General features: G+C 46.1%; 1 protein-coding gene across 6 annotated transcripts in view; it reads right to left on the bottom strand.

The window, feature by feature from the left end:
• The window catches only part of dennd5b (DENN/MADD domain containing 5B), a 120934-nt gene that overhangs the window by 54592 nt on the left and 45859 nt on the right, over window positions 1-20483 (bottom strand). For all 6 annotated transcript variants that reach the window (XM_007898604.2, XM_042335957.1, XM_007898607.2 and 3 more), the window contains one exon: window positions 8980-9646. In XM_007898604.2, the coding sequence (XP_007896795.1) occupies window positions 8980-9646 (667 nt within the window). The remainder of the gene's footprint in view (window positions 1-8979; window positions 9647-20483) is intronic.

The following is a 20483-nucleotide window of genomic DNA, read 5'->3' as shown; positions in this document are numbered from 1 at the left end:
CCCCCTCCTCTCTCCCTCCCTCCCCTCACCCTGACCATTTCCCCCCTGCTCGGGTCATGACCCAACTGTGCAGCGCCTTGGGACGTCCTCCTGACGTGAAAGGCGCTCTATAAATGGAATCTTGTTGTTGTTGTTGTTGAGGGTTTCGGAGGCCGGTGGAGTGAGACAGTGGGGGAGCTGGGCGATGTTGCGCAAGTGAGGGAAGAGCGGGTCATGGCACAGATGTGGTATAGAAAGGATAGTTGAAGGTCAAATAAGACGCCATGGGTCTGGACTGGCTTAGTAAGGTGGAGGGTGCAACCGGGGATGGTGATTCTGTCAGCGCCTGAGATGTGGAGACGCTGACGGGAGCCAGTCGGGAGAGTCTCAGTCTTGTTGAAGAACTGAACTGAAGAAAATTAGTTCTCATCCAGGACTTGATGTCTGATAGACATTCTGTCACAGCAGTGGTCCTGGAGCCAAGGGTGGAGGCAGAGAGGGACAGTTGGATGTCATCCGCATACATGTGGAAGTTGACTCCATGTCTGCAGATGATGTCACCAAGCATGTAGATATTGAAGAGGAGGGGACCAAGGACAGAGCAAGGAACACCGCACAAGATGGTGCGGGGGCTAGAGGAGAAACTGTTTCCAGTTTCATAAGGCAGCATGCATAATAATTCAATCAATAACTAGACATAATATTCACAGAAATTGATTCTAATCAAAAGAACACTCTCTTCTGTTTACATTAAAGATTGCTACATTACAGTTGTTCAATCTACTCCATAAATAAAACAACATCTGATTGAGTCTCATGACTAATTGAAATCTTTTCATTCAAATTTATCCATTGTCATCAAACCTCTGCAGGAATGTTTTTGCTCAAGTGAGACACAACCTTCATCTCAAACAACTTTTTTTAGACCGAACGTCTGACACATGAGGAAACCCATCACGTTGCTTAAAGAGTTCTGTAGCTCAGTGGTTAGAGCACTCCCCTTGCAAGCGAAAGACCTGGGTTCGATTCCCAGCAGGGTTAAACCTTGGGTAAGTTTCCTTACTCCACACACCTGATAATAATCCCTCAGGAAGAAAACCCAATAATAATTTGGTCACTCAATGCACGACTGTAGCTCAGTGGTTTGAGCACTTGCCTCGCAAGTGAGACACCTGTCTGTGTATTTTAATGCGAGCGGGCTAACCATGAGGTTATGGGGCTTTCACAACTGAAGGAAATTTCTGGCCAATTTTCGGCTGGGCACTAGATGGAGCACAATTGCAATTCGGTCTGGCTGAGAGGAAACTGAGATATCCCAGCACGTCATTCTATCCCCCCTCCCTCAGCACGTCACCTTCCTCTTGGTCAATCACTAGGCTGTATGCAGCTCGTGGCCTGGATTGCCTCACTGGCCTACATTAGCTGAAAGAACAAAGCTGTCAGCGAACAGCTCACAATGAAGACTGGCGGGGGGAGGGAGGCAAGCAAATATTCTCCCAGAAAGACAGCTAGCTCAACAACTGCAAATTAATTCCTTACGGTCACAGAAAATGCTGCATGATAATGAACAGGAACGAGCATGCTGTAGATATTCTCTCCTTCAAAAGGAGAGGATTTTATTGTAACTCAAATATAATAACCCTTGTATTTGATATAACACCTTAACCCGTCTCAGAGCACTTTACAGAATGTGCTGTAAAGTGGATTGACTACGTATTTTGTGGGCGAAACGCTCAATTGCACACAGCAGGTCCCACAAAGTCGTGGATTGAGAGCCCAAATTGTTTTTGCATATAAAGCAAAAGGTCACTAAAAGGATGGAGATTGGGTGGCCTCGGGCACTCTTGCTGCAGTCTCATCTGAGCCTGTTTAGAGGCGGGCTGGGAGCAGCTGCTCTCTGCACAATTCTTTCTTGAGTATGCTCCCTCAGTCCCACATTTCATTACTCAAGAGGAAATCATTCTGCACTGAATACCTGCTCCTTGCCAGCAGCTCATCAGCAGTTTTAAATGCCATAACACTGGAATAAAAGGTACACTGGCACCCAAAGATTTGCCTCTTGTAACCTTTGAACCTCAAATCACTGCTTCTCTCCTTTAAGTGGCACCATGCACTTCAGCTATTTTCAGCCACATTTCCACCATGTTATCTCACTGGCTCAAAATAGGTCAGACAAGCATGCCCTCAACCCAACTCTGATTATAACCCAACATACACACATATCTCAGGCAAAAAAATGTTGGGCAAGTTTCCTTACTCCACACGCCTCTGTTTACCTAGCAGTAAGTAGGAACCCGGTTCTTAGTCGAATAGCGGATCGTTTACCTGGGGTAATAATCCCTCCGGGAAAAAGCTATTTAGTCACTCATTACACATTTGTTTGTGGGACACTGCTGTGTGCAATTGGCTGTCGCATTTTGTCCACAAAATACACAGTCAATTCACTTTACAGTATATTCTGTGAAGCATTGTGAGGCGTCTCAACGACCCTATAAGGAGCTATATCAAATGCAAGGATTATTATTATATATCAAATGCAAGGATGATTATTTTGTTATACATACACACACATACAGGTACTCAATGTTGGCCAAAGGTGGTGGTAGGAAGAGAGAGGAGAAAGAATTCCAGAGAAACCAGACATTTACCCAAAGTTTGAGGTAAAAAAATCTTGATAAAGCATTTCTGCCCAATCAGTAGAAACTCGAACCCTAACCCAAATAGACAGAACCAAATGGTCTCCAGTCTGAAACAAGGCCCAATCAAATCAAAAATTTTTAATTTTTTTTAAAAAATGCAAATATATCAATAAAAGGTTAAGTATAAAGGAATACATGGGTGTAGGTATAACGACGTGCTTGCCTGTGAACATACAAGATGCCAAAAATTCCAATAAAAGCTTATAAAGCAGCAGCTCAAGATGTAGAAATTATCCTGATCAGATGAGCTTGTTCAGCGTATTCCCTTGTTCTTTTGTGACATACACCCATCATCTTCCGACCCCCAGGCCCCTTGCCCCTCAAACACTCTTGATTCCAACCCCGAGTGCAAACCCTTCACTATCCGGGGCCTTGGACTTCCATTCCTTTAAATAACCTTCATTTCACCAGAATAATCCTATTTCTACGATCAAAACAGTTTTTTTCCAAGGTCTGGTTCTTTCAGATGAGAAACACAAGTCAGTTTTACACAAAGTCGCGAGAAAAAAGGTTTGGAAGAAAAAGGGGCCATTTTATCTCATCCTTCCACAACAGTCACCCTCCCATTCTCCTATCACAGCATCAAGCTTCTAGCAGTAAAACCAGCGTCCTGGCCGCAATCAGCTTTCATGGTGACCTGTTCTGGTCGTTGATTGCTCTCTGGATAAAGAAATACTTGCTGAATGCTTGTCCTGTTTGGATACGTTATATCTGTCCTGCTCATAATCAGCATTCCCATCACAGGCACAGTGAATTCAATTGATTGGGAGGGGAAAAAAAATCAGTTCCAATGTTTCCAGACTTATGTCTCATGTCAGTCGCACCCTTTCCATGCACATTGATGTAAGAAATCCACAAGAGGAAGTCACTGGTCAGGAAGTTGGCTCTCCTCAACCCCTTCCGCTCACCTCATAGGCAGACTTATACAGTACTGGGGTTATACAACACCTCTTACAGTAATTGAAAAAAGATAATGGGGCACTGATACTTTTCCAAAAAATCAGCATCCATCCAAACTGAAGGATAGAGAGTAATTAAAGAGTATTTGTGTGGCAGCAAGTGAACTATATTACATTGATGTCACTGGTTAAGGGAGGATTTCATCCTTTCAATTCAAACACGACTGTTTTAACGCAGACTGAGACAAAGACTGGTAGCAGTGAACCACGAGATACTTGGGTAATCTCTGAATTAAGCCGTTTATAAAGTTCTTGAGCATTGCTCTCATTGTTCATGATGTCGGCTGAATTCCTGCCTTGTTCAACATCTCTGAGGACTCCACTCACGCTTGGGGGAAAAGCAGTATGCACAGTCGGAAGATGTGCTCTCACTATTTTTCCAGTGTGTGGGTCACACTGCCAATCCATTGACTCAGGAAGAAAGGGTTAATGTGCTGAAAGTTAAGGCATTAAAAACACGGTGCACATAAAATATTTTGTTTCCAGTACGAGACTGCTTGTCCTTGCTCAAGGTGGGATTGGTGAAAACACTAGTCAGTCTGCAGTAGCTTCAGCCTTTTAGTCTCAGACACAGAGATCTTCAAAACAAGTCTCAAATCTGGCTCTTTTTGCAATTGCTTCAACACTCCAATCGGTTAATCAGGGTCCAAGCAATAATCTGGTTGCTTCCTTTGGAGACAAATATGTTTAATTAGCTAAATCATAAAATGTGATAAGTGTAAGAGGATTCATTTCAAACATTGTTCAGTGCTTGTGGTCATGCTATGGTTGCCATGACATTGCAATGAGTAATTGCAAGTTAAATGAACACAGCCCAAAGTTAAAGTCTGAAATGAACTAACAAAGTGCGTCACACCCATCAAATCCCATGAGAGCGTGAAATCAGTGTCATTCCTCTCCGCTCCATGTGTGATGCGCTTCTTCGACTGACACTAACGCCTTGCGCAAGGCAAATCAGGTTAATCAAAGTCCCCCACCGTTGTGACATGAAAACTCTCACCAGTCTTACTTTGCCACAAACAGGGCAACTGAGAAAACCCAATGCTTAACAAACAGGGGAAGCATTTAGTTCCAATCCATTCAAATAAAATCAAAGCACTCCAGGCATTGATTAAAATATATTTTCTGTCTAAAGCGTTGGATGATCTGTAAGGATTAGGTGCCAATTACGTGACTGTTTAGTGATTCATTCCACACTCGATTCATTCAGGAATCTAAACTGTTTCTGTGCCGGAGTTCTAACTTCCTCTCAAACCATTCTTTCCCTGTTCTGATGTTGACAGAAGGTACCCCGCAGTCCGGTGCCCTTCTGATGGCTTTTCTTTAACAAATCTCAGCAAATTCTTGCACTCTCCCAAGAGATTCTATTTTTTTTTATCATCTTGTAAAGTCTGTTTATCTTCCACATTCCTATTTCAATGCCATTAATTTTTCTGTCTTGTTGATCCCCTCACTGTACACTTTTCTTGTAACTGAATTAACAAATCTAGGTTAGGGGCCAAGAAGTTGTTTTTCTCCCCCAACAACGGTGGTCTCACATATAATTGGAAGAACCAGGCAACTTTGGCTCTAAGGTTCCCAAAGCTTTCCACTCTGTTGTAAATGAATCCATACAGAATTAATTATTATCAACAGCTCAATTATTGTAGCATGCGACTACCAGGAAAGTAGAAGGCAAACTAGGTGACCTTGTTTTTTTTCGTCCAGCAATTCTTATGTTATGCACAGGGGATGGAATTTGTATTCGATAAGGCTTCACAAAGTGGCAACCGGTGGCTGAGACGTTTGCAACTTCAAATAGAGATTTGGTGTTATCCAACAACTTATAATAAAATACAAACTTAACCAGCACCTGTCACCTCATGAAGATCACAAAGCACTTATCAGTCCTGGCCCTGGCTAGTGGTGAGAGCCAAGGGTTGGGGATAGATTACTGAAAGCACAGACAAAGAGGTAGGTGTTGGATTATTGGCTCAATATCACCCGTAACAGGGGGAAGTTATTGTTTGCTTCTTAGCTGTGCTGTAATAAATCAACAAAAAGTTTTTNAAAAAGCTAAAACTTTAACTTTACTGATAGTAATAAGATCATAGTATTTAAAAGGGAATTGGATAAATAACTGAAACAACAAGAAGGATGTGGCTTCACCTTCAGCAGGCTCTGGCCTATTCTATGTCCCCCAACCTGCCTGCGCTAACATCGGTGATCAGGCATTCAGCTTTTCTGCCACCCACCCTTTGGAACTCCACCCTAGAGTCCCGTCGCCCTCCTCCCTTGCCTCCTTCAAAGTCCTGAAATCCTATATTTTGCCCACAAAATATACAGTCAATTCGCTTTACAGTATATTCTATGAAGCTCTTCGAGACGTCTCGATGATGTGATAAGGCGCTATATCAAATGCAAAGATTATTATTTTATTATTATAAGGCCCATCTCAAAACTCTTCCACCATGCCGTACGTCACCCTCCTACACCAAACCCTCCCTGCCCTCCACCTCTTCTGATTCCATCTCCCAGCTCAGCCTTGACTGTCCAGCACCTTGGGACTTGAAAGGCGCTATACAAATGTAATTTGTTATTGTTGTTGTTGGATATAGGGAAAGAGCAGGGAAATGGAGCACACTGCTCCAGCGGGGAAGCGCAGCTCAGACAACGTCGGTTGAATGGCCCCCTTCTGTGCTGTTAACTTACTTTGATCAATTCTGGGACATGTCTTTTTGAGGATCAACCTTTTCGAAGGACACAGTGCTGCTCTACTTCAAGCTGGTTGCTATGAGACCATGAGCTGGTTCAGTGGGCAAGCTCTGCAGGCTGGCAAGCAAAACACCATTCATTCTGCAGTATAGCCCTGAAGATTGCAGTGATAGTTAGCACACACATAGATCAGCAAGGATCTCAAGACCCTGTTGTCTTTAACTTCCTGAGTGTGCACCAACCCTAGGTTACAGCAATCCCAATACAACAAGAGGTGCCAAACACTTTTAGGGCTGAACACAAACAAGGGAGGTTTATTCTGTTCCACAACTATACAGATTGGATAGACCAATTCCTTTCTCTTCCCTATGGTATCATCGCTATACACCAGGACCATACTTTTCACGGCCCATTTAATGCAATGACATTTGCACTCGTTTTTTGCATGACATTAAATGGGCCGCGGAAAATCAATAAAACCTTAATACAACTCAAATTTACATTTATACAGCGTCTTAAAAGTTGGGAGGTCGTCCCAAGGCACTTAATAATGGCTGAGGTGCCTGATCTGGGGGTGGGAGATGATGGGGGTGGAACAGGGTGTGTGAAACTCATCCAAAATCAATGTGAGCATTGAACGATCCTGACTGTTGCTGAATACCCTTCCCTCCAGTGACTGCCTTCCACCTCCTGCAATGCCACCCACCAGACATCTCCAGCAATAAGCTACTCAACAGGACAGACAGACTCAGGACTGAAACCATCATTGCTGTAGCACAATCAATGCATGCCACAGTATCAGTTGCACACGAGGTGAAGTGGCTAGAATGATATCGTAATTTTTCCTAATTGATTTCTTCCTAATTCTACGATTTGGCCTTCTCGCCGCTAAGACCCAGATGCTGAGCATTGAGGAGTTAAATTCAGCTCTGTGGTCCCGTTTACATGTGGGGTATAAAACTCCACCTGCTGAGCTGCATGATGCTGCTGCAATCTTTGTCGTTTACTAAATCACGAGACATGAACTGAATTTACTGTGCAAGGCTCACGTGCAGGATCCTGTGGAAAGCAGTGTGTGTCACCTTGTCTCCTTTTGGAAAGGTGGAATGCTGTCGAAACTATACCCAAAACAGCATTTGAAAGGAATCTGGCTAAATAGGTGAGGAAATAAACTACTGAAGGACAAGGAGAAACAGCAAAGGAATGGTACAGGGAACAAAAGCAGGAGAATGGGAAAAGAGTGCAATGTGTCAGTGAGCTGACAGACAGAACAGACAGAGTGGGTTGAATGGACTCCTTTTGTGTAACAAACCTTTTATGAGTCTATGAAGTGCTCAATTCTTCCTTCCCAAACCTCACCAAGTACAAACCACAATGTTTTTTTATTGATACAGTGAATCTCATCTGGACAAGCTCCAACATGGAATCCCGTAGCGTAGTGGTTACTGCGGTCACCTCACAAGCGAGGACCTGGATATGATTCCCGGGCGGGGTAAAACCTTAGGCAACTTTCCTTACTGCACACGCCTCTGTTTATCTAGCAGTAAGTAGGAACCCGGTTTTTAGTCGATTGGTGGATCACTTTCTGGAGCAATAATCCCTAAAAAAAAATTGGGTCACTCAATCCACTGTTTGTGGAATACTGCTGTGTGCAACTGGCTGTCGCATTTCGCCCACAAAATACACAGTTAATCCACTTTACAATATATTCTGTGAAGTGCTTTGAGATGTCTCAATCACGTGATGGGGATTTGTGGGTGTGTATATACATATGTGAGTGTGTGTGGGGAGGGATTGTGGGGAGGGGTTGTGGGGGCTGTATATGGTGTGAGGAGTGTGTGTGTGTGGGATGTACGTGCGTGTGTGGCGGGTGTATGTGTATGTGGGCGGTGTGTATGCACATGTGCGGGAGTGTGTATGTGGGATGTGTATTTGCATGTGTGTCTGGGAGGGATGTTTGTGGTGGGGGCTGTGGGAGGGTGTATATGCTTGTATGTGGGGGGATGTATCTGTGTGTGGGGGTGTGTGTGGAGGGAGGGTTTATGCGTGTTGTATGAATGTGTGTGTCGGGGGACGTATGTGCATGTATGGGGGTGTGTGTGCGTCGTGGTGGATGTGTGGGGTGTGTGTGGTGGGGTGTATATGTGGGGGTGGGGTGTGTGTGGGTGTATGTGTGCATGTGGGGTGTGCGTGGGGTTGTATGTGCATGTGTGGGGTTGTATATGTGAGAGGGTGTGTGGGTGTGCATGTGGGGTGTGTGTGTGGAGGGGGATGTATGTGTGTGGAGGTGTGGGTTATGTGTGGGGCTGTGTATGTTTGTGTGTTTGTGTGAGGGGGAAGGTAGGGGATGAAAAGTGACCTCTCTTGGCTAATGAGTACAGCTTTTTAACTTTACATTCAAGTCACTGCACCTTGAACCCAGCCATGCCCTCAGGGTCAGGTTGGAGGCGAAGGATAAAGATGGAGATAAATAGATGGATGGAGAAGGTTTGGCGGTTCAAACCCATTTTAAAAGCTACAGGTTGTGGCCAGCACATTTCTGAGGCTCATCTTAGAAACACATCACTGAGGCATCCAGCATGCATGTATCCATGTGTGATGCGTCCAATGCTGCAATTCAGCACAGTCACGGTGCTAACCGGGCTCACCTTGCGAGTACAAAAGGATCTGCATCTCCAGCAACACACAGGTAAACAGCTGGACCAAGTTCTCCAAACCCAACAGCTCCAAAGCTTCTCTCAGCGGGAAATCAAAGAGCGGCAGCTCGTTCAGCCCGGGCCGCTGGCAAACCACTGGCCCACACACCCCGGAGAACTTCAGCGACCTTCCGGGTGGGGGAAGGGGCACTTCATACAGGATGTTGTGGATGTAGCTCTCCAAGGGCAGAGGTGGTGGCTTTTGGGAAGCCACGGCTTTGTAGAGTTGCGTCAGACACTTGCGGCTGGCTTGCATGAAGGGCAGCGGGGAGATGAGGCAGATGCACTTGGAAACGTACAGGGTGTCCCTGTTGATGTCGTACGAGTTGTAACGCTGCAGCTTGGCCAGGGATGTGGTATCGCCCTCGTCGAGGCTGCTAGCTAGTGAGTCCATGCTGCAGGAGGATGAGGCATAAATGCTGCTGCACTGCTCCACATTGTGCATTTGGTAAAGCGTCTGCATGGCGCTGCAGATCTGCTTGCAGGTCACCTCTTCGTAAAAGGTGAGGACAAACCCGTAGGTGCGGGAGCCATCCTCACGGGTGATGATGAACGAATGGAACTGTGGATCTCTGTTCTCAGCCTGGGTCCGGAAGGATAATCCTTTGGGCATGCAGAGCTGAGGACAAGAAAGAAAAATCAGACTCTGAATAAAAACACTGAAACAATTTTCAGAACAGATTAACCCAAAAATGCAGTTTGCGCCTTTATCACTACTGCAGATCCTCCCGCCTTGCCCCCTTCCTTGCCTTCTTCAAGACCCATATCAAGATCCTTCTCTTCGACTGTGCTTTCAATCACCCTGCTTCCCCCCCCTGCCCTCCACTCTGCCCGATCCCAACTCACAGCTCGGGTCCGAAACTGTCTGTCCAGTGCCTGGGGAAGTGCTCCCAACGTGAAAGGCGCTATACAAATGTAATTTTGTTGTTGCAATCTCATAGATGGCTTTCCTACAAATTTTGCACTCAGCTCTGTGTGGGCTTCTGCGAAAAGCAAATCAAAACCTCATGTTCTTGATCATTCGACAGAAAGCGAGAGATACAGAGTCAGAGACACACATAGACAGACAGAGAGAGAGAGAGATACAGAGATTCACACAGACAGACAGCAACAACAACTTGCATTCATATAGTGCCCTTCATGTGGAGTAGCGTCCTGGAGAGCAGATAGACAGACAGACACAGACAAAAACACTGATGTAGAGAGACACAGACAGATATCTCATCACTGGCTGTGTTATTGTTTTAAAAGTTTTATGCACTTTTACATTGCCTATCGAAGTTTTGCATTGTAACAGAAATTTAACAAAATTAAGAATACGGTTACACAATTTAAATCATAGAATTTCTATATGATTGTTAACGGCTGTGTTTCTGGAAGGGAAATGCAAAAATATTGCTTTATGAAACCCGTGGATGTTTCTCAAACCTGGCGTCCGGTCGTCAGCAACCAAAGGTTGGACCACCCTGGTCTACGCTGACAGTGGAATGCAGCGTTGGGGGTGCCTTCCTTTGAATGAGTGTGATACCGAGGCTCATGTTGGCTGACTGGCACATTTACCCACAAAACACTCTATCACCTTATTTCACAGTACATTCTGTGAATCACTTTGCGATTTCCTCCCTTCGTGAAAGGTGCTTTATAAAATGTAAGACTTATTATTGTTATTCCTCCCACCCCACCCCAACAGTAAAACCCCCTCTCAAAATATCTATGCCTCACACCCTTCCTCACGGTTTTCGAAACCCTCTGAACAAAAAGGTTGAAATATATTTTGGGCGGCAATGGGATTGCAGTCTATCAATTCTTCCTGATGTTATCTTGCAATGAAAGGCACAAGTGTTTATTTCCCAGGTAAGCTGGCAGCCTACATGAAAAGTCCTGGCAGAGTGAGTGTGTGCCATTTATGATTGGAGGAGAGAGAGAGTAGGAGAAGCAGCTCGGACGACTATCTGAGGAACCAACCCCGATTTCATTTGGCAAAGCGTCTTCCCACCCCCCCTGCGGTCAAGCAGGCTGCTTACACTCCTCGATAAGTTACACAGAGTTAGTTACATGGAAACAGGCCATTCAATCCACCTCCACCCAACTTATATTCCACACAAGCCTCCAACTCTCCCATACCTTCTTCAATTCCAGAGTCCTATCTCCTCCTCATCTTTTCCCTTCTCCTATTCTCTATTTCTCTTCACCTTTTCCCCTCTTCTGTTCCCTATTCTCCTCTCATTCACCAATTTCCCTCTCCCAGTCACCTCAGGCATCAACATCATCACCATCAAGGATGCACACTCCACCTTATTAAACCAGTCCGGAATCTTGGCATCTTGTTTGACCCTCAACTATTCTTTCTACCCCACATCCGTGCCATGATCCGCTCTACCTTCCCCCACCTCCGAAACATTGCCCGGCTCTACCATTGTTTGACACCATGTAACCCCGAAACCCTCATACAAACATTCATAACATCCAGGCTTCACTATGCAAACTCCTTGCTTGTCGGCCTCCCCAACTCCTCCCTCCATAGGCTGCAGATCATCCAAAAATCTGCAGCTCATGTCTTCTCCCGCACCAGGCTCCCATGACCCTATTCTCCTCGTCTGCCTCCACAGGCTTCCCGTCACACAGAGGATTTAGTTCAAGATCCTGGTCCTCAACTTCAAAACCTTCCATGGTCTTGCTCCCACCTATCTCTGCGACCTCCTAAGCCCCTACCATCCTGCTCGCTCCCTCAACTCAGCGGGCTCCAGCCTGCTTCACATCCCCAGCCTTGCTCGCCCCACTTTTGGCGGGCGGGCTTTCTGCCACTCTGCCCTGACCCTCTCGAACTCCATCCCACAGTCCCTCCACCTCGCCCCTTCCCTTGACTCCTTCAAGATGCATCTCAAGACCCTCCTCGTCGACCGTGCGTTCGATCACCCTCCTTCACCCCTGCCCTCCACCCTCCCCAATCCCGTCCTCTAGCTCGGGTCCGAAACACTGACCGTCCAGCGCCTTTACAAATTTAATTTGGAGAAATATTGTGATTGAAATCTACCCCATTTGTACTCGAGCCTCGTTCAAACAGCTCACTTGCTGGACCTGCTTTTAATAATAATAACAATAATAATCCTTGCATTTGACATTTGCCTTATCACGTCTTCAAGATGTCTCAAAGCGCTTCACAGAATATACAGTAAAGTGAATTGATTGTATATTTTGTGGGCGATACACAAAAATATATTGTTTTAAAATATATTAAAATGGTTACAAAGACAGTCAAGCTTGGGATATGGCTGGGGTCGGTAAAAAACAAGAGTGAGTTGGTAAACCCACTGGTTTGCTGGGAGTAAACTGCTGGCCCAGTGCCAGACCACAGTAAGAGCCACACTAATGATGTCAGTACAGTACATCCTGACATTGTGTGGGTGCAACGATGGTGATTAACTGAAGTCTCATTCAGGCTGAGTGCTCACGTTTGTTTCTGAGATGCACAGAGCAATGGATTTTGTAGCAATGGATTTAAATTCGCCTGTGCATTCCTATCGCAATCCAATGGCAAAAGAGATACATTTCTTTTTGTTTTTTTCCTCTTCTTCAAAAGATCCAACCCTCTGCCAGGTTCTACATAGAGGCTGAGTTGTCAACAGTCACGATGGCTGTTCAAATGTCACGTAAAGATGATCAGGACACAGCATCGATTAGTGAAAGGTGACAGCCATGCATCAAGATACTGTATTGTCCTTTGCAGCAGCTCAACAGAGAGAGAAACTAATGGACGGAAAGGTTTTAATTAAAACTGCAGTTGATTAAAGGGGAGACAACAAGCATTTGCAGGAATCTGACCTCCTGACCGTTCTGACTGAACCATTCGTCACACAGTTTTAATTAAACACAGACTGCACTGAGATGCATTTGCGGACAAATGCACATTCACTATATTTAACAGTAAGATCCTATGAAGCGCTTTGTAATAAAAAAAACCCTGCAATTGATTTAGTGTTTGATTTGGTGTGATTTGCATTGTCAAAATATCTGAAAGCGTCTCGGTGCTGCAATAATATTGTACAATTGTATAACCAATTGAACCAAAGGTCCTGCCAGGTGATGAGAATGCTTCACAGCTGTGCTCAGCGAAGGCAAAAAATACACATCAGGATTTCCTTTTTGATCAGCCGTGTGACTGCCACATGCAGAAACCCATCACTGTGCTTGATAATAATAATCCTATAATAATAATCCTTGCATTTGATATAGCACTATATTATTGAGACGTCCCACAAACACCCATGAGTAAGTGACCAATTTTTTTTGAAGGGATTATTACCCCTGGGAAGCAATCCGCCAATCAACTAACAACCAGGTTCCAACTTACTGCTGGGTAAACAAAGGCGTGTGCAGTCAGGAAACTCTCCTAAGGTTTCATCCCACCTGGGAATCGAGCCCTTAAGAGTATCCAAACCACGAAAGAGGATGGTCTCATAGCTTCTCCTTCCAATGTCCATGCAGTGCCCTGTCCTATGTTTCAGAATTTACCAGCTTCCCTTTGGCAACATCATCTGCCAGGATGAAGTCCACTTCAACATGCACGCAGGTGACCTTCAACCTGTATAGCCTCACCGGCAAAGACCTCCATATTCATGCATAACCCCGTCTCTGCAATCCTCTGTCCCTACGTCCACCACTCCTTCGCTCCTCCAACTCACACCTGCTCCATGCTTTTTGCTTGCACCCCCTGAACATTGACAGGAGAGCTTTCAGCCACTTTGCCCTCTCATGTAATCCCTCCGCTTTGCCGGTTCCCTCTTTGCATTCCAAATCAAATGGAGTCCCCTAGTGGTTAGCACACTCAGCTCACAAGCAAGAGGACCCAGATTTGATTCCTGGATGGGGCGAAACCTTAGGCAGGCTTCCTTACTCCATGCGCCTTGGTTTACCTAGCAGTAAATCAGAACCCGAATCGCTTTTCTGGGGGATCTAACCCTGACTCAAATTTTTTTTAAAAATTCATGTGGTCACTCAATCCACGACTGTTTGTGGGACACTACTGTGAGCAACTGGCGGCCACTTTTTTTTGTTCCACAAAATACACTTTACAATATACAATCTCAACAACGAGATAAGGCGCTATATCAAATGAAAGGATGATTCTTCTTATTAAATCTCACCCAAAGAGCTGCCTCTTTGACAGATTCAAGGGCATGATGTGAGACTTTGAGGACTGAGGGGCTGTTCCATCAATCAAAACATCCATTTACAATGTACAACGTTCAAAACTGTCAGGAGAGTGCAAGATCGAGTGTGCAAGGTGGTTGAAACACTGATTTTGAAAAGATAAAGATCGAATCAGTTTCTCAGTTTTAAAACTATCCAAGTAGCAATAGTATTTTTTTTACCCAATGATTCGAGGTGATCGATCCAGCAATGAACACACTTTCCTCTGAATAACTAGAAGTGTTGGGATAATCCCAACAGAAGTTCAAGTCACTGAATCTCAATGCTGCCTGGTTACGTCCATGCTCGAACACTGACACCTTGCCCCCCCACCCCACCCAGGCAATCGAAACTCAAACCACCACTGGCTAAAGTTCCAAGGGTTGAAATTCCAGTCGGCTTTATGAGTCGCGGTATTGAGAATGTTGGCTGTTAATGGCTTTTTCCTCATTGTAATTGCGTATTGCCCAAGGCACAATGTGCAATGTCAACGGAATTTGCCGTCCACCACCAGTGTCTGGTTTGATAAATAATATTAACGCTTGGTACATACAGTGTGACATGCGAAGGAAAGATGGCACTGTCAAGAAGCCAATTTACACACTCATTAAACTTCGGCGAAAACGCCGTTAAGGAAGTGTGATGTTGGGCATAGGATGCAGGGCACCTCACAAGCCACCATCAATGACTGGCAAGGGTTCAATTCCTATCAGCTGCAACTGCATAAAACCACACACGTTGTTATTGCAGTGCTTTACCACAGCACATTGTCAACACAATCATAAATTACTGCACTAGATTTACACAAACATTAAAAATATTTGGAACTGCACCTATGTTTGTTGCACTTTGACCCTTAAATACAAATATAATGTAAGTTTGTTTGTGGTTAAGGTGCTTCTTACAATGGGCAATGTTTAACTCTATTGAGCCTCTGATGAATACGATTAGGAAGTGCATGTTACCCTTCCTTTTCCAAACACATTGGTGCTGGAAACACAAGGCTTTGCTTTCAGCAGCACAAACTGAGCATCAGTCACAGACACAACAGCAGGTGGGATCCACTCATAAAATGTGCCCACTCTGGAACTCCATCCCAGAGTTCCTCTAACTTCGTCCCTCAATCTCGTTCAAGGTCAGTCTCGAGACATACCTCATTGACTGCGCTTTCAGTGCTATTTTCTTCCCCGTCCCCCTCGGCTTCCACCTCTCCCAGTTTAGGTGCTAAGCCATTATTATTGCTAAGCGCCTTGCAATGCTAAAGCTGTTATATGGTAAATTTGTATTGTACTGCATCTTTCCAGCATAGAGATGGTGTGTTTAAAAAATTGCTGAGTTTCAAACCAGTGAATTATTTTGGCATCGAGCAGAGGAGCTTATAATATTTCTCTCATTGTCCACAACAGGGCTGCATTTCCAAACATTTCGGAACATGGGGCAGGAGGCAGGAATTCAACCCGTTCTGCTATGTCGTAAATTCCGAGCAAATGTTTAATCCTATTATTGTCTTTTTCCCCTCCCCCTCATACCCCATAATTCCTAAGCATCTTAACCAGCTGCTGCTTTAAACATCCGATCTGTTCTGCATTTATAACCTTCCTTCAAAGAACGACTTGACCAATCACGATGTGCATGCACTGTGCAAAACTTGCCGTCTTACATATATAATTGTTCCCTTGGCAACAGGAGATGCCAGAAGCAGGTTACAGATCTTCGTTTTACTGCTGTTGTTTGTATTTCTCATCTTTTCCACGGAAGATTTAAGCAATTAGCTGCACTGGCCCTCAATCCCTCAACAAGTACTTTCCTCCAGAACTACCCCCTTGTCACGTGCCTTGCGAAACGTTACCGACACCTACTTAGCTAAAATAGAAATTACACCAACGCAAGCGAGTTGCGGGTCGTCAGGTTGCTGCTGGTATCTCCTGTGTGCTGCTCACGTACTTTATGTAGGAAACATCGCTAACATCACTTGTGCATGTGATCAACTGCTGACTCGGAAGCTGGTAATGTTATCGTGCCTCTTTATAATGCGGAGCATGACACAAAGACTAACGCAACCGTATTATTAACACACTCACACACAAAATAATATTTGCATTTGATATAGCCCCTTATCATGTCTTTGAGACGTCTAAAAGCGCTTCACAGGATATACTATAAAGTGGATTGACTGTGTACGAAATGCGGCAGCCAATTGCACAAAGCAAAATCCCACAAACAGCAATGAAGTGAGTGACCAATTTTATTTTGGGGGATTGTTGAGAGCGAAACTCCCTTCTCTTTTCGATTAGTTCCAGGTAGACGGGACCTCGGTGTAACTTCTCATCCACTGAACAGATATATAGTAAGAAAAGATACATTGTTAAGATTCTGGTGAGTTGAGGTGGGGCAAAATTCAGTAGTTTATAATTGAGCCCAGATGACTGAGATTGTGTTGCAAACCGATTATATGCTCCAGGCATCTGCATTGCAAACATGAAGTGGGAGAGAAGCTTCTTAGAATTCACCAGCACTCGCAATTGAGTTTTTCGCAATTTTTTAGCAAATCCCTTCAGGGATTTTTCTCGGTTTTAACTATTTCCCACCTTGCATGCTCGCATTCCTCCGCAATCCTAATCTCTGCTCTGAACAAATTTTGGAATCTGATGTAGAATCTCGATGTAGAATCAGTTGGGATGTTTAAAAACACAGCTGAGGGGGAGGATTCCCTGCCACTGGTCTGTCCTTCCAGGTACTGCCGATGAGCCAATCTGGCACTCCTGTCATCACTGATTAAGATACTTGGGAGGGAGTTATTTGACATTTACATGAAATTTACTGAAAACTAATCAACTTTCTAAATATTGTGCTCCATTTTGTTTTAAAGAGAGTAACATGTAATCAAGAGTGCTTCTAAATAAAGCTTCCCGCCCTCAATCTTCTGCTCTGGGGGATGGAGAGGTAAGCAGGCTCTCCTTGGAGCTGTCTCCAAGGTGATATGTTCGGCAACAAAATGTCAGAATCGAGCCAGTCCTCTGTGATGGTCTCTAGTCTGGTACCTGAGCAGGAGGGTCCACAGTACCAGGGCACGGCTGATGATAGGACAGCCAGGCTGGCTCATCGGCAGCAGCTGGAAGGACAGACCAGGCACTGGGGGCAGGGAATCATCCCACTCAGCTCCTGTTAGCCATGCAAGCCAAAGCCCTAACGGGTAAGGTGGTCTAAGCTGGACGAGCAGTGGGAAAGCTTGCCAGACAATACTATCTGCTCTTGTCAGCTGGATGGGCTGATTCTTGCTGGGGTACCAGGCACCTTCCAGTGTCTTGGCTAAGTGGTCAACTCTTTGTGTGTGATGGTGGATGGTTTGAGGATGGAGGGAAATGTGCAGAAACTCTTCCCGCCTGACGCAACATCTGTCATGTACTCAATGGCCTGGGGTCAAGAGCCTTGGGTACTTTCTGTTACCCAATCCCAGAGCCATTTAGGCTTCCTGTAATGCTCCAGCTGCTGCCTGGTTGAGATCAGCCAATGCAGCACAGCTTGGGGCCTCTAAATATGACAATGATGTCATGCGATTTAAATCCTTCCCCAGCTCTCCTGCTGGCTGACAGTAAGTTAACTGATCAGTAATCAGTGAAGAACTGAGCCAGACAGATGAGGAGCTTCTTAGCTCCAATCCCTGCACTGCGCTGGGCCAAGGGCAACAACAGGGCAATAGCTGTGTATCCTGGCAGCATTGCTCCCTCTGCCAGCACTTACTTTCATCATGTAATTTGAAAAAACAATGCACAGGCCCCACGTATATTTCCATTTTCCTACAGGGTGAAACAAGGCATGATCATTTCTTTTTGGGTCTGTCCGTGGCACTTGCCATTGGCTGTCCAGCAGCAGCTACACTGACTGCCCCATTTTCCCCACTATCACCACAAGGCCTGCCAGAACTAGATCCCGGGGATCATCCTCATTCGCATCCTCCCTGCCAATCACTCCATCACTCCTTCCCAACTCACACATTCTCCAGGAAACTGTCTCATCCACACCGACCTGCAAAATGTCCGCTCCTTTTGCGGCAAGGCTCTGACTATCAGTGATCTCATCGTTGATGAAAATATTGACATCATGGCCCTCACTGAAACCTGGATCATCCCAGGCGACACCTTCCCCCTCACTGATCCACACCACCCGGCTATACCTCCCACCATTCCCATGCCCCAATCGCCGCCGCCTTGGTGGTGAGGTCCTTATCTCCAAGACCTCACTTGCTCTATCCCTTTACTCCTCTGGCTCAGTCCCCTCATTCGAGCACCTTACACTCTACCATCCCTTCAAATCTTCCCTCAAAATTCTCCTTTTTTACCGCCCACACCAAAACTTCCCCCACCTTCAGCTCTGACGTCTCTGCCCTCCTAGCTTCCCTCTGCCTCTGTTCCAAACACCTCTTCATCCTCGGCGACTTCAACCTTCACTTCACCCCCTCCTGCTCTATCTCCTCGGACTTCTCCTCTCTCACGACATCTCCCTCCACATCCACTCTGCCACTCACTCGACCTGGTGATTACCCAGTGCCTCAGTGTCTCGGACATCACAATCACAGACAAAGTCATCTCTGATCACCATTTCATCTCCTTTAACTCCTCAATCCCTCTCCCCAATCCACCTCCATCTCTTACCACCACTGGGAAAAAATCTCCCTGAAACCCCTCTCCAAGTTTTGGTGTGGGCGGTAAAAAAGGGGAATTTTGAGGGAAGAATTGGAGGGACGGTAGAGTGTAAGGTGCTCGAATGAGGGGAATGCCATGGAGTCATCTGAACTCCTTCCCCTCTGACCCATCTCCTGCACCGATTTATCCTCCTCGCTCAATCTCCTCCACAATTCCCTCTCCACCACTCTTGATTCCCTTGCCCCTCACCTCCCAAACTGCCTCCTACTCATGAACCTCACCCTGGTAACGCCGGCCACCTCTGATCCCTCAAGGGTCAGGTGCGGACCTCCGAACGCACCTGGCTCAAGTCTGATCCCCATTCTCATCCCCCTAAAAACAGCTATAAGCACCCCCAACCTGAAAAAAATCTTCCCCCTGGGCCCATCCCTGCCTTCTAACTACCGTCCCATCTCCAACCTCCCTTTTCTTTCCAAGGTCCTTAAAAAAGTCATTGCTTCTCAGCTTCGCTCATTCCTCTCCTACCATTCCTTTCATGAGCCCCTCCAATCGGGTTTCCGTGATGTCCTGTCCATCTGTGACCAGGGCTCCCTCTGCCTTCTCATTCTCCTTGACCTCTCTGCTGCCTTCGATACCGTGGACCACTCCATCCTCCTCCACCAACTCTCCTTTTACCTCAACTTTCAAGGTTTTGTCCTTGAATGGTTCAAGTCTTATCTCTCACACCATTTCCAATTTGTCTCCACCAACGGTTTCTCTTCCAGACCCCACACGGTCTCATGTGGCGTTCCTCAGGGCCCTGACCTCGGTCCCCCCTCTTCAACCTCTACATCCTACCACTTGGTGACATCATCTACAGATATGGAGTCAATTTCCACATGGACGAGGATGACATCCAACTCTATCTCTGCCTCTACCCTGATTCCAGGACAACTGACTTCCTGACAGACTGTCTGTCAGACATCAAGTCCTGGCTGAGCTGAAAGTCAGCAAGACTGAGGCCCTTCTGATTGACTCGTGCCAGCGCCTCCGCACCCCAGGCACTGGCAGCATCAAAATCCATGGATGCACACCTCACCAAGCCAGTCAGGAACCTGGGAGTCTTGTTCGACCCCCCCCCAACTGTCCTTTCTCCCGCATATCCATGCCATGACCCGCTCTGCTTTCCCCCACCTCCACAACGTTGCCCAACTCCATCACTGCCTCACCCCTCAGGCCACCGAAACCCTCATACATGCATTCGTCATCTCAACGCCCGACTACAGAAGCTTCTTCAGAAGCTTGTGTAGAAGCTTGTCGGCCTCCCCAATTCTTCCCTCCACAAGCTGCAGATCATCCAGAACTTTGCAGCTCGAGTCCTCTCCCACACCAGGCTCAGTGACCCCATTCCCCCACCCTCACCCGGCTCCATTGGCTCCCCATCCTTCAGAGGATGAATTCAAAATTCTTGTCCTCATCGTCAAGGCCCTCCACGGCCTTTCCCCCTACTACATCTCTGACCTGCTGACCCCCTATCAACCTGTCCGCTCCCTCTGTTCAGCAGCCTCTGGTCTGTTCCATGTCTCCCGCCCGACCCGCTCTACCATCGGTGGCCAAACTTTCAGCCTCTCTGCCCCTACCCTT

The sequence above is a fragment of the Callorhinchus milii genome, unplaced genomic scaffold, assembly GCF_018977255.1.
Source record: "Callorhinchus milii isolate IMCB2004 unplaced genomic scaffold, IMCB_Cmil_1.0 Scaffold5, whole genome shotgun sequence".
NCBI classification, from domain to species: domain Eukaryota; kingdom Metazoa; phylum Chordata; class Chondrichthyes; order Chimaeriformes; family Callorhinchidae; genus Callorhinchus; species Callorhinchus milii.
This window is presented reverse-complemented; position numbering and strand designations above follow the sequence as displayed.